This window comes from Syngnathoides biaculeatus, chromosome 22 (genome assembly GCF_019802595.1).
Source record: "Syngnathoides biaculeatus isolate LvHL_M chromosome 22, ASM1980259v1, whole genome shotgun sequence".
In the NCBI taxonomy this organism is placed as follows: Eukaryota; Metazoa; Chordata; class Actinopteri; order Syngnathiformes; family Syngnathidae; genus Syngnathoides; species Syngnathoides biaculeatus.
In genome coordinates, this window is record NC_084661.1 from 6,504,418 (window position 1) to 6,519,380 (window position 14,963).

General features: G+C 39.5%; 2 protein-coding genes across 2 annotated transcripts; both read right to left on the minus strand.

Moving 5' to 3' along the window:
- Positions 1–1,932: 1,932 nt before the first annotated feature.
- fdxr (ferredoxin reductase) lies at positions 1,933–11,944 on the minus strand. Its single transcript, XM_061810753.1, has 12 exons — positions 11,580–11,944; positions 11,388–11,476; positions 11,125–11,220; positions 10,174–10,296; positions 9,985–10,098; positions 9,798–9,899; positions 9,407–9,514; positions 4,909–4,993; positions 2,804–3,003; positions 2,557–2,728; positions 2,294–2,467; positions 1,933–2,154 (listed from the first exon to the last, which is right to left on the minus strand). Exons 1-12 carry the CDS (start codon positions 11,653–11,655, stop codon positions 2,024–2,026), a joined length of 1,470 nt encoding a protein of 489 aa, XP_061666737.1. The 5' UTR covers positions 11,656–11,944; the 3' UTR covers positions 1,933–2,023.
- A 562-nt stretch (positions 11,945–12,506) lies between these two features.
- On the minus strand, positions 12,507–14,864 carry LOC133495145 (uncharacterized). The gene is made up of 4 exons (XM_061809408.1): positions 14,700–14,864; positions 13,150–13,515; positions 12,967–13,073; positions 12,507–12,889 (listed from the first exon to the last, which is right to left on the minus strand). Exons 1-4 carry the CDS (start codon positions 14,767–14,769, stop codon positions 12,755–12,757), a joined length of 678 nt encoding a protein of 225 aa, XP_061665392.1. The 5' UTR covers positions 14,770–14,864; the 3' UTR covers positions 12,507–12,754.
- Positions 14,865–14,963: the final 99 nt, after the last annotated feature.

Sequence of the window (14,963 nt, forward strand, 5' to 3'; positions counted from 1 at the left end):
CCAAAAGACAGAGTCCTTCCAAGTCCAGCAGAATCCCAGACTTGACTATGATGAAGGCTTAGTAGTAAACATTTGATTTATTCGGCATGCAAGAGATGTTTTGTAACTCCTGTCTGATTGAATTAAAATTCTTCCCTTTTTGAAAGTTGTACATTTCAAACTGTCCAGTGAGTCTACGACAGGGCTCAGCAACCTTTTTGAGGCTTAGGGCTACTTCGTGAGCACCGATCGTATGATGGCCTACGTGACCTCTTTGCGGCAAAATTCAGACTTAGTTCATTACATAAAATATTTTTGTTTTATTGTAGTAAATGACAGTTATTTTGAAATTTAAATTCATGTAGGCAAGTCAGATTCAGACTTTAAAGGACAAATAACAATTTGGCCTATGGTATTTTTAGAACATACCTCGTGGGTTCCTTTCCATGGTCCTCACGGGCTACCATTCGCCCGTGGGCACTGCGTTGGTGACCCCTGGTCTACAACTTAAATGGTCAGTGGGTAAGTGTTCATCAAAAACAAGGTAATTATTTGTATATCTGAGCTGCAAACTAGAAGTACAAGTCAATCCTCAACCACAAAATGAAAATTTACATCTAACTCTAATTGCAATAGTTTTTATTTTTATCAATGCTCTAATTTTCTTCTACAATGGTAGGGAGTAGCCATTTTTGTGGAATGTTTTCTTTCGTGTGAACTATTGAGTTGCAGAAATTGTAATTTCTCAATCTTTTTCTTGCACTTTGAAATTTCCACTGCTAGACCTGGTTGGGTTGCCATATCTGTAGGTTCTCCATTATGGTTTTGTAAAGTCATATTTTGACAAACTTCATTGATTTCTTGCACCACTACCAGTCTGGCTAAATAGTTTGGCCAAAAAAGCGCCAGACCAGAACAAGAATCACAGAATTAGAGTATTCCCAGGAAACTGAGACATCAGGCCTTAAATGGTGTAGTAAAGTGTTGGGTTTTCCAGCTGAACCACTCAAATAAAATTATTCAAATATAGCCCCAACATTTTGTCAGTTTTTTTTTTTTTTTTAAGTTAACATTTTCATCCGGCGTAAAAAAAAAATAAAAAAATAAAAACTGTGCCAAACAAATTTGAGCGTTTCATCTGCAATGACACGATGTGGCGACCCCTAGAGGGACAAGCCAAAAGAAATCTACATTTTGAATGTACAGTATAGGTGGAGGCTGCAGAGTGAAATGTACATGATTTCTAAATTTCAGTCTGTTTACATAGTTCATAAATGTATCTGGTCAGTGGAATTTTTCTGTTTTCACCTTTTGTGGTGGGGAGGAGGTCAAGAAGGGAGATTGGCTGGTTGCTACTTGTTAAATGTTAGAAGGGATGTCACAGCACTGTACTTTTTTTTTTTTTTTTTTCAAAACTCTCCCGACTTGTCTTGGTAGCACTAAAAATGTTTAAAATTTACATCAAGACTGGAATTAGTCTGCTACTCGAATGCAAGAACTTATTTTTTTTTTTTTACAGCAGTGTAATTGAGTGTTTAAACATACTGTGTGTGCACTTGTATTTTTTGTGGTCTTCACATTCATGATTTTTCATTGGGTTAATAAAGAGGTACAGCTTCACATTTATTTCTTGGTGGGATTTTTTTCAAGTGTCATAAACTAACACACTTCAATTTAGTTTTTCATTTGATCAATAATGAATAGAAAATCCAGTTTAGTTTGCAGGAAATCATGATAGTCATACGAGTAGTAGATTACATTTTAGAGTACACAGAGACAAATAATTACAAGATTTTATTGTGATGTATGTCTGATTAAACTGATTTCATAAAGTCAAATATATATATACTAAACTTTTTATAGACCTTTGATACTTGGAAACTCAATTTAGCCTATCTTGTTCAATAAATTAATTCAATACATGATATTGTCATAGTACACATTTTCATTGCCTGATGTGTTCAAGGCTTTTTATTTCTGACACAATGTTCTACACTGGTGGCACGAATGCCCCTTCACAGTTTAGTAAAATTGGCTGTGAAGATCATTCCCATGCCACCTGAAGCATTTTTTCCACAGTCAGCAGCTTTTCTCTGGGTTTTCCCACTGATTCACCCATTCTCATCTCCACATCGTCAATCTTTTCCCAATCTGAGAAGATCACAGGCTTCACTCCTTAGGAGACAAAAAAAAAATGCCTTATGAGCAATTCTTTGACTACTTCACACAATATATACATGGAAAGAGCTTGAAATCTGCATTTTAAAACGGACAGTTTACATAGTAATGCAGAAACTCCATGATTGTCATATACCTCTCGTTTCAAGTAGCTTTCTAATACTTTGCGACCCGGATTTTGCAGCAGACGTATCCAACTTCCCTGCATCCATGTCTTCCATTAAGGATCTTGCAGTGTCAAAGCTATTATTCAAAGTGGTGGCGATCACGCCAGTTGGGCCTGTCTTAAGCCAGCCGCTACAGTACAGACCTAAAAGAAATAAAATGCCATTGAGAGATGTTAATTTTTACCTGTTTTTTCATTGATTGGCATTTTTTTTTTTTTTTTAATTTAGGTACCTGGAGATTGCTGAACGCGGCCCATTTGGTTCGGGACTATTGCTTTGCCAGAGTCAAAGGGCACTGATGGGTCAATGAGAAGACTCTTGTAGCCAATGCTGCTAATGACAAGGCCACAGGTCACATCCTCTACGTTGCCAGTGAGCACCGCACGAGCAGCCTCACCCGAACCCTGGTTACATGCAGGCAGACAATACCGTACAAATACAAATGGTTAATTCAGCAATTAAAATGGAATAAAATGTACCTGCAGTTTGTTGACTGCAAGTCTGATGCCAGCTGTCCTTGTGCCATCAGGACTGGGAAGGACTAGAACGGGGCTCCGGAAGAAGCGAAGACCCCAACTGCGCGAGGATTTGCGTCGTCTTTCCTGTTCTTCTTCCAGTGGAAGCTTGACAGCTGCCTTTAACATCAACTCTGTGAGACGTTTTCTTGGTCTTGGTAAATCTAAAACAGTACAGTGGGGTGAGGGGCCTAATAATTTATTCATGTGGGGGATACTTTCCCAAACAACCCATGATGGGTGAAATTCTTCATCCATCCAATTTCCAAGATGCTCATCCTCACAGGTGCTGGAGCCTATCCCAGCTGACTTTAGGTGAAAGGGAGACTACACCCTGAACTGGTCACCAGGTGAAAATTTATTTCCCCCTCAAACTTTTATTCCTCCCACATACTTTAAATGTGAACCCATTAAAACACTTTTTAAAGGGCCACTGTCATGAAATGAATGATTTTTACTATGCTATTAATGAAAAAACGGCAGCCGACATAGACCCATGCCTTTTTTCCACTACAAGACATGATTTTGACGTATACAGCTTTTTGTAACTCCCGCCATGAAAATCCTCTCAAGGGATTTGTTTTCAAGAAGAAGCAGGAAGTGACGTACTTGGCAGGACTGCCCTCAAGTGGACTCGTTTGTTTCTATTAGTTTTACCTCCAGGAAGGTAGCTCGTTGTCTATTGCCTTGTCAGAGCAATATTACACTACTGTTTTGAGCCATATTCAGATGATATGCGATCATGGCCAAACCGCATCCCCGTCCAATCCACTTCCGCGTCGGAGATGAGCCATCGCAGCTCATCACAGCCGGCTGGTGTGGCTTATGACAGGGCCGAGCGGTGCTGCTTTAGGGCGATGCTCACAGACGCCGCAGTACTGAGCAACACAGTCGACACACACTTTCTGCGCGCACACGACTGAGTAACGCATTCTCGGCTGGGTTCTTCAGAGCCGCCCCCGTCGCAAAGCCCGACGCGCAGCCTTCGCCTCAGCCGGTGTGGCAATTTTATTAGCTGCAAATCAGCTTGCACAAACTTCACAATAGTTTTGAAAAAGTCAAATGGTAGTCAAGATAGCTTGTTGATGGTTTCACCTTCTGAACCATTTTCTCTACAGTTTTTGGGTCAACTACAAACTTCTAACATGGTAATAGAATTTTTCCTGGCTGGCTTCAGATGAACTAACTAACTAATGAACGAACTAATTTTATCATTTTACAGTCTCTTGTTCTTTACCCTTGATCCCTGGACACCTGCTTTTTTGACTGTGCTGTAAACATTTTGCTATTAACTGAAAACACTTATTGATGGTTTTGCTTCCAAAGCAACAAATTAAATCCCAGTTATCTGCTTCTGATGGCCATCCAACACCGTAGTTTTTTCACAAAAGGTTTACGGGACGAAAACAGGCTTAAACAAAACTTTTTTTATGTAATAATAAACCTTTAATCAAGTACCTACAAACAGCAAGGAATATATTAGTAGTTTAAATTAAATTGTGCTCATTAATGTTGGACTGTGCCTTATGTTTATGCAATGTATTCCTTTGAGTGTTGAAGTGAAGCGTGTAAACTACATCAACATATGTCAAAAGAGACTGGTCGTAGTACATTTCCAGTAGTGGTGTGCAAGTTGAGCAAAACCGTTCCTTTATGTACAAGTCATCATCCCTGAACCTTATACAGCATAGTTCTGCCCTGTTGTTAATTCTCTGGCAAAGACCGGTCCTGGAGTCAGTGGAATGACGACAGATAACTCTGGGGGAACTTCTTTCTTACATAAGAAAACTTTTGAACAGCAGAATATAAGAATAGCTGTCTTTATAGTTGTAAGGTGGACAGGAACGCGTTTAAATTTCCTGTAAACCACAGTCTATTTTCAATGCTGTTCCTGGTGTGGCCATCTTAAGCAGAGCTACACTCAGTAGAAAAAAACAATTAAATTAACATTGCACTACCATTATCAGTCAAATCTAATTACAGTATTAAGGGGTGAAAGGGATGAGTGAGTGTATAACAAAAGGGTAACAAGTGATTGAACCCTTGATAATATTTTGATGATTTCTCACCTGGAAGAGCTTCGAGGACGCCCTCAAAATCAGCCGGCATCATCTCAGGTCTGGTGCCGGGTAGTGTCACCATTTCTCGAAGCTCCTACATTTAAAAATCAGTTAAGATATATATATTTTTTTAAATTGTGTTTAACTGCTTTATGGTTAAGCTTGAAACCATATTTAGAAGAACCTTCCACAACTTCCCTTTTAATATCGTTACTTGTTGGACAAATCTAGAATGACATGGACCTCTGTACATTGTAAATTGTTGATTAAAACACTCTTAAACTTTAAAAACAATGTGAAAATCTTTTGGTGACACAGGAGTATTTTTTTCGTTCTCCTGACAAATCTTGCTTAGGTGGTTCAACCAAAGAAATAACATGCATAGCTTTAATTATGTAATACTAGCAGCTTGTGAAGTACAGTCAAAACTTGCATATCATTCAAGATATGATACCAGTTCAAACTCCTGACAGAGTGACTTCAGTGGCACTAGGACATTTTGAATTTTTATATATGAGGTTTTATATTGACTTGGTGGGCAGCGGTAATGCGCTGGCCTCGCAGTTCTGAGGTCCAGGGTTTGATCCCGGCCTCGCCTGTGTGGAATTCGCATGTTCTCCCCGGGCCTCCGTGGAGTTTCTCCGGGCAGGGTTCATACTCAGTCTGACCCAAAAAATTTAAGGGCTTTTTAGGTGGATTCTTAGGGGCTGACACGGAAAAAATTTAGGGCCGACACAGAAAATTTAGGGCCATAGTGGGAAATCAAGCGTAAGGAAAAAAGATTTACCCAATGGTGCCATCAACCGTTCTTAGTTCATCAAATGTTCCAGTATCTCAGTACCTGTGACAGTGATCACCTGTCACCCCTTGTGGTAGTTCTCATTGATGACCATTGTCAACGTCTTCACATAACAGTATACAGAAAAACAGATTCTAACTAGAATTGCAACTATATAGACAAATGTCTTCTACTGATGTCTGTTTCAGCGCCCCAACTCTCGCTCCTTGAACCTACCCAGTGCCTCCTCTATTTGTTGCTGCAGAGGTGCCAAAGTGGCTCTCTTGTCCTTTGCTCTGCCTCTGAGTGCATTGGCCTCAGTGATAAACCTCAGATTCCTCTTTTCTTCTGCCTCCTCAAACAGCCTCTTAGCCTTCTCAATAAGTGTAGATATGTCAGTCTCTATTCTGGCTTTTTTGGCTTTGAGGCAGTAGAGATGAAAAGTGGGCAGCGATGCCAAATGTAGCCAGGTACGAAGTCTTCTTTTCCCCACAGTGGTAGTTTTTAGCAATGTCACTGTCTGGGAACATGACTGCAAACACTTTTGAATTATTTTCACAAGATTTGTAACTGTAATAGCTGCAGATTCACTTTTAAAGTCCACACGATCTCTGCCATAACGAGTCTGTCTTCGTGTATTGAACTACGTTCATAAAGCCTGACTTCTGGCTGGTTGAAGTCGATGGCTGGACAACTGAAGGTGCGCATTAGGGATCGCAACCGGTTACAAATAACCGGTTTTCGTTTTTTTAAAACCGAAACCGTAATCGGACTTTCGAAATCGGTTAAAATTTCCAATCATTTCTTCCGGTTCCGGTACTCCACATTGCGCTATTTTTTTTCAACATCATTTCCACTTTTTTCAAGTTTCGCTGTTAAAGTTGGACTCAAAAGAACATTCAGTTAAATCAAAGAAACAACAAACATGGCATCGAGGAAATGCTCGGTATACTTTCATGCCCTTTCTGAAAGTCCGAAAGAAGAATGTCAACATTAAAACATTTTTACAAAAAAAAAAATAAAATTAACTTACACGAGTGCGTTGTTGAAAGCCACATTCAACAAGCTTGTTTGTCAATATTGTATACAAACTACCCCATTACCGCGGAGTAAATTAACGATCGATGGTGTAGCGCCGGAGAAAAGGAGTCGGAGGCGGAGTGTCGGACACAGGAACAAAACTTGTTTTATTGGCAGACATCAAAACACTACTCGCATAACGGGGGGAACTCTGTGAACTCGTCACTCCGGAAGAGCAACAACAAAAACAGTCCGTGTGGAACCCCGCACCCCAACTCGAGGTCCCGCGGGTGAATTATGTAAACACCACAATGCTACCGGTTTTAAAACCGGTTAATCGTTTTTTTGCTACAGCCGTTCGGTTAAAACCGGTTATGAAAGTAAGCGGTTTTTTTGTGATCCCTAGTAAGCATGCACTGCTAGTACCACTGCCTGAAGTTGATGCTTCACTATCTTGATATTTTAGAAACAGATTCATGCCAACGGAAGATGAGAGAGTCTTCGCCAAATCAGCGTGTCTCCTGTTTTTCCGGTGCGACTCCAGCGCTTTGACGCCCATCTTTTCAAGCTGGTAACTCTGCTTGCACAGATGGCAGTAAAACATGTGCCGATCTTTTGGATCTCGACGAACCCAGCTCCCAAACTCCTTACTTTCAACCCAAGCTTCTTGAAAAATGCACCTCCCTGTGATACAAGTTGGATCGATGAAAGAACTACGCTACGTCGTAACGAAGACGAAGTGAAATGCCTACTCACGGAAACAAATAATGGAATATCGACAAGATGGCGACTAGTTGTCAACACGGTGACTTCCGTTGACAATTTTCGGCTGATTTGGACGCCAGACGGATCGCTATTTTTTTTTTTAAATAAAAGATTAATTTATTTTTTAGGGAGAATTTTGGCGGTAGAGGTCCTCCCTTTGATTTTTTTTTTTTTAATTTAAGGCCTTTTTAGGGGCTTGACCGGTTTTCGTGGATTTTAAAGACTTTTAAGAGCCCCTATATGCACCTTCGAAAATATAGGGGTTTTTAGGGACTTTTCGGGCCGCGTGCGAACCCTGCCGGGGACTCCGGTGTCCTCCCACATTCCAAAAACCATGCAACATTAATTCATCCATCCATCCATCCATCCATCCATCCATTTTCTTTGCCGGTTATCCTCACAAGGGTCACGGGGAGTGCTGGAGCCTATCCCAGCTGTCAATGGGCAGGAGGTGGGGTACACCCTGAACTGGTTGCCAGCCAATTGCAGGGCACATAGAGACAAACAGCTGCACTCACAATCACACCTAGGTGCAATTTAGACTGTCCAATTAATGTTGCATGTTTTTGGGATGTGGGAGGAAATCTGAATGCCCGAAGAAAACCCACACAGCCATGGGGAGAACATGCATACTCCACACAGGCGGGGCCAGGATTGAACCCAGGACCTCAGAACTGTGAGGCCAACACTTTCCAGTTGATCCACTATGCCGTGCAGAGTGCAACATTAATTGGACACTCTAAATTGCACTTAGGTGTGATTGTGAGTGTGGCTGTTTGTATGTGCCCTGCGATTGGCAGGCGACCAATTTAGGGTGTACCCTGCCTCCTGCCTGATGACAGCTGGGATCGGCTTCAGCACTTCTGCGACACTTGTGAGGATAAGCGGCTGAGAAAATGGATGGATATATTGACTTTAACTTCCAGTGTACTACTTACAGAAGCATCAATTTCACACAGAGAAAAATAGTGTAGAAATGTTACATTCATCTCAATGGTGACATTAGTAGTCACTTGATTTGTATTTCCGTAATTTCCGGCCTATAAACCGCGACTTTTTTTCCACACGCTTTCAATCCTGTGGCTTATGCGGTGATGCAGCTAATTTATGCATTTTTTCTAACAGCCACAAGGAAAAGGTAAGAGTGAGACCACTGGAATATATGTGCCGAGGAAGTAACTTTTATTGGTATGTTTATTTTTTTAACTGGCCCTGTTCGTGCTGTGCTAGCTTGTTGCTGCAGTGTTACTGCTGCGTCTCAGTGATTTTTACTGGTATGTTTTTTTTTTCCAAACCGGCCCTGTTAGCGCCGCACTAGCGTGCTTCTGCTGTTTTAGTGCTGCTTCTTAGTGTTTTAGGCATGTTTTTTTTCAACTGGCTCTGTTAATGCTGTGCTACCGTGTTGCTCCTGTTTTTTTTTTTTTTTTTTTTAAACTGGGCTTGTTAGAGCTGTGCTAGCGTGTTGCTGCCGCATCTCAGTGATTTTTTTTAACAGGCCCTTTTATCGCCACGCTAGCATGCTTCCGCTGTTTTAGTGCTGCTTCTCAGTGTTTTAGGTACGTTTTTTTTTTTTAACTGGATCTGTTAGTGCTGTCCTTCCGTGTTGCTACTGTGTAGCTGTTGCGGCTGTTTTTTTTTTTTTTTTTTTTTTTTTTTAATTCAACCCTGTTCCTGCTACCGTGTTGTTGCTCTAGTAAGATAAACTAAGGTCTTAAAACTTTGAAAACTCTGTGTACCGTCTTTCTTTGTAAATATTACATGTTTCAATGTGGGCACTTGTGGCTTTTACACAGGTGCAGCTTTTGTATGTACCAAATGGTAATTCCATAACAAATGTACTGGGTGAGTGTTATAATCCGGTGCGCTCTGCAAGCCGGAAATTACGGTACTTTCTTAAAAGTCATCATCAGTTGTTGTACTATAGTTATTTGAAAACTGACCCACCTTGATAGTACAGGCAATCTGCAGGGGTCCTCTCCTGCCTACAATAAGCACCCTGCGGACTTTGCTCTCCATCAGAGCTTCAAGGGCAGGCTGAGTGATGTCTGTGTTCTGCAGATAACAAAAAACAACATGATTTTATGTGACTGGATGAATGCATTACCTCTTCCGCAGACAACCATGATATCCAGTCCACTCGCTCAACTTCATGAGACAGGGCAGCCTGTAAATTTATGTCGACTGTCTTGTTTTATTACAATCCCTAAACCAGTGATAAATTATAATGCTAAATCTAGAGAGACAGGAACCATCAGTGGTCATTTAATTGGGTGTTTACCTTGGGCCAGAAAAATTTGATGCAAGAAATTAGAACACATGAGTTTCCTTACCTTACCTTTAAAATGTCAGTAGGTGATAGTAATATTCTTGCGACGTCCAAAGCCACATTGCCCTGTCCCAGAATGACTGCAGTTTCACAACTCAGGTTGGGGCTCAGCTGAATTAAAACAGATTATGGTTTACAATCTGATCTCTGTGGAAAAGGAGGCAAAAGAAGAACGATTTTTCATGAAGAGATGTACCTCTCGGCAGCTTGGCAGTCCATTGTACCAGCCCACAAAGTCTTTGGCAGAATAAACACCAGCCAGGTCTTCTCCAGGTATTCCCATCCTCCTGTTTCCTTCTGCTCCATAACTCTATGATAACATATACAACAATACATGAGAAAAAACACACTTACTCCAAACTAGTTTTGAACAAAAGCTTCTTACGAGTATTACTGCATGGTACGCTTGCTGCAGCTCCTGAACGCTCACATCCTTGCCAACGTCCACGTTTCCGTAGAAATTACAGCGTGCATGTTTGGCAGTCTGCGTGAATGTGTTTATGACGTTCTGAGGAGATTACAGACAAGAAATAAAACTGGTAAATTAGTGTTTTTTTTTTTTTTAAATCATAAATCGGTGTATTTTTTAAAAGTAATTCAAATGTTAACTGCACTTTTGTAGTTTTACCTCAGCACTACAACAAAAAACATTTTTTGGGGTACTGCAAATTCTGCCATTGAAGCCCATAGACGTCTAATACTGATTTAAATTAAATACAATTGAATTGAAAGCCTAAAGTATTCATCAAAAAAAAGGTTTTATAACTAAAAAGTATTTTAGTATTGTAAGCCACTTGAACATTACAAATTCATCCATACAGGAAAATAAAAAATGTTTTTAAAGTCAGTCAACTGAAAAAGTACAACTTAAATAGAAATTGTGCCAAGATAAATGTATAAAACCAAACATTTTTTAAAACTAAGATGGACTGCATTGAACTTAGAAGTGAAATACAATTTGGAATTTGTCAATGCATTGGTGTCGAATGTGTGTTTGGTAAATAGATCTGCATTGCATAGAATTTTAGGTGCTGCCTCCACGAATAAAAATGCTTGTATAGTCTCGAAAGCCCACAAAACCCCAGTAGTCAGTCGTCAGGGTGAGGAAAGGCGGACTCGCCATCGGCCCAGCAAAATATTGGGCAGGATGAAGGCTGGCTCACTCGCTTCCATGAGACAGGGTCACCCCTTAATAATTGCCAATTTTACCAAGACAATAAATGGAGTGCATTCTATAAGTCTTGATCCTTGAGTTTAAAAAAAAAAAAAAAAAAAAAAGTATTTCAAAGACACCCAGACCATTAATGTAGTCTATACGATTTCCTTTAAAGTTCACCTTCACTTCAGGATGATCCGGGGCGACCCCGAACCTAACGAGGCCAAAAGGGACTGGGAGTCGCTCGTAAATATCCACCTCAACGTCATGACGGCCCTGCAGGAGTTAGGAAAGATGTAAGATCTATTTCTGTTAACCATGTCAGTTTAACTTACAGTACAAAAGGCCAATAAAATCCTCACGTATGGTCTGTAGCCAGTTTTCATAATAGAGTTGCCTTTGCCAAACGACAAATACTATGGTGAAAAAGTGTGCATATTTACCTTGATCAAGTGCTGTGCTGTGTAAAAACCTGCTGGTCCACTGCCAACAACGCACACCTTAGGCTTGCAAGAGGAAAATACTGCCTTTCCTAGAGGCAAAAAAAAAAAAGAAAAAAGCCTTAATTACAGAGCTAAGCTTACTTAACATGCTAAAATGTTTAATAAAAACGTAAAAGAATAAAAGTGACTCACCGTGTCTACTTATCCATCTACTCCTTCTCCACGTCCACAATGTGACACCAGTAAACAGTCTTTTAAAAGCACACATGGCTTGCAGTAGACAATGTTGATTTTAAACAAAAGCGTTACTGTTTATGGAGCTCAACATCGCATCCTCCTCGATTTTGGAATGACGACGGGGACCGAGACCAAAAGCCAAGGTCTGATTTTTTTCTCTCTCGGTCGGTTTGCTCCACTACACTTGGTTACTGATGTAGATAAGGCACAGCGCCACCACCTTTTAATGAAACATTTATTAACTTCGTCACATTATGAAAACAGCATCAATTTATCTCACACGCCGATGCTGTGTATCACCTTAAATAGTCCGGTAGAAAAACAAATGTACACATATTGGTTCCCAGTAGACTTTTTAGTTGAAAATATGCCCATTAAACGTATATACGTATAGGAAAAACGTTAATCAATTCTTATTAAACAAAATGTAATCATCGGTTTAAATGATTATTACTTAAACGTTAATGGTTTATTAATTAATGGAAGGATGTACGTGTTCGTGTATTTTTTCATTCGAATTATTTATATATTTTAAGTGTCACTACATTAATTCTTATGGTAATTAATGCACACATAAAATGCAATTGTTAATTGTATTTATTCACTTTATACCATATTGGCTGTTTTATAGACTCTATTTTATGTATCTTTATCCTTTTTGCCCGACTTGGATTAATATATCGTATATATATCCACAACCTATTAACTGCGGATTCGAATATGTAAAAAAAAAACATTATTAAAAAATATCATTCATGAATAAAGAATCAAAATGTGATACACTCCAGAATCTTTTTTTCTTTCCTGTTTTCAGTTAATTTGTTTCTATCAAGAAATTTGAAATTGAACAGCAAACTTGTGAACACTTTGTATTTTAATGCTGTTTGTTGTTATGTAATGTAGACTATTCGAAAATGAATAAGAAAACAATGCTTGCCCGAGTAATTTCATTTACCGGTACATTTCACACAGAGCACACATGTAAGACGGGATGTGGTTTCTCTTAAATTTACAGGCTGTCAAAACATATCTTACAAAAGGAAGCAAAATGTGGTGACACTTTTTGCAGGCTGTGAAAAACGATCTTCTGCACACCACCAGTGCTTATTCATAAACAGTTTAAACATAACTCATATGTGTCTGATGTCTCCAGCACTGTAGAGACAATTATCCTCCCACTGTTGCTGCTGCTGATGGCAGACATTTTGTATCCTGTTCGATCTGGCTGCTTTTGAACGCCTCCTAGGTCTGAAGTGCTTTCTAATCTACAGGAAAGAAATTCAGTTGAAACTGTGTTCAAATGCAGAGTACCAAATCATTTCATGGTAATATTTCAACTTACTTTGTATATGTGTCTCAGAATCATTGCTCCCGCTACCACTGTTGCAGATAATACTGTCAGACTTAGAACAACCAAGGTGATTTCCAAACTTTTACTGCATATCACATCTGTGAGGGAAAGGTTTTAGATTCAACTTGAATCAACGCCCATATTGTTTTACTTTTTTTTCTTTACTCTTTGTACCTCTGACAGCGATAAGGGTCTCATTGGTGAGAAGTGTTCGTCCTGTGGAACGATCTGGATTGAAAAACAACCATCTGCAGTAATACAAGTCTGCGTCTTCCATCTGCAGTTGTGTAACCTTGATAGTAAACCCACGGCCTTTTATGGTGTGGTGAAAAGGTGTTATGTGAATTCGGCCCTCAAATCCTGCAGCTGTCATCTTGTTGATTGACCAATCGCTATCCAAGGACAGGGACACCACATTCCTTTCACCTTGAAAATGTCTGCTTAAGTAAACTTCCCCCGGATTGGACAACGTGGTGGAGCATGTTATCTCAGAGGAGAACTCAGAGCTTACTACCGATGTGTGTGAAGGATCCCGTGGAACTGCAAGAAAGAGATTCATTTTTAAATACAGTCTGACAGTTAGGGCTACACTTGCACTATGCTTCCGGAGGCCACAAAAGCAAATGATCTTGTGATGATGTGCAGGGTGGGGGTGTGGGGGCAAGGGAAATTCAGTGGTAGCTGGCCATTGTGACAGGCTGTCATTGGCATGGATGCATATAACTGTCAAGAAAATTGGCCAAGGCAGTCACAGTTGACGAAACCTTGGTTGATGTAAAACAGGGTGAAGGCACCTAAGGCTTTACCGTTTTGGGCAAAGGGGGAGAGTGGTCACCACGAACATAACATAAACGTAGCCTTATGAGGACATCTGGTAAAGAAAATGATAGATAGTTTATTTCTGACTTGATTAACTGGTGCCCAAGAAAACTGGGATGGGCTCTATCTTAAACACGGGCTACTTTTCTGTGGTAGAAAAGATATGTTTGTCTGCATAGTGATCATTTTCCATCTCTGAACCTGTTGTTTTTTCCACACCAAGTACACATGAAGAGCTACTTTCCAAAAAGAAGACAAAAGCAAAACTTATAAATGTTCAGTCTTTCCATGCCATTCACTGTGGACCTAACTCTTTGAAACTTTTATTGAACGGACAATCACACTGAGTGAATTAATTGTTTCAAAATGATACAATTATTTGCTGTAGGGTTATGGATGAGTCATTTTTCTTAAATGATCAAAATCGATTTATAGTGATTTGGAAAAAGACCACTATTAATCTTATCCTGCTAGACTACACAAAAAGGAGTTTGTGTCATTTGAATTGTTCCTTTACACATCTCACGGGCGTTTTATCTTGAGCACTCCAATTAAAGTAGTTACATTCAAGTAAAATGTGTCTAATTGCTCCATGGTAGTTTCAGCAAATTGCAGTACTTTTTACCAACTTAAAAATGCATCTGAAGTCAAATACATCAATGTGAGAAGTAAAATCATTATATATATATATATATATATATATATATATATATATATATATATATATATAATATATATATATATATATTATATATATATATATATATATATATATATATATAATATATATTTTTTTTTTTTTTTTTTTTTTTAATGGTCAGTGCAAGTAATGCATCGGAACTAGCCCAAAAATGACTTTGAATAAACAATTTTTCGTGAACAACCCAAAACATGTTTTTCCTCACCAGACCAGGCATTCACGTCAGAGAGAAGGCAGAATAATCCAAGCACGCAGCTACACCAGTGAGCTTCCATCCTTGCAACAAGGGCCGCATGAAGGTTTAGACATGGCAGGTGACAGAATAAAGACGTTGAGTTTCGCACGAATGCTTCAATACTGCTATGTGATTCATAAAGGAAGTGCGTATCACACGCACCTTCTCGTCTCTACAATACTCAGCTCATTTGCTGCTAAATGCTTTCTTCACTTTCTTGAGTTATTTCCAGTT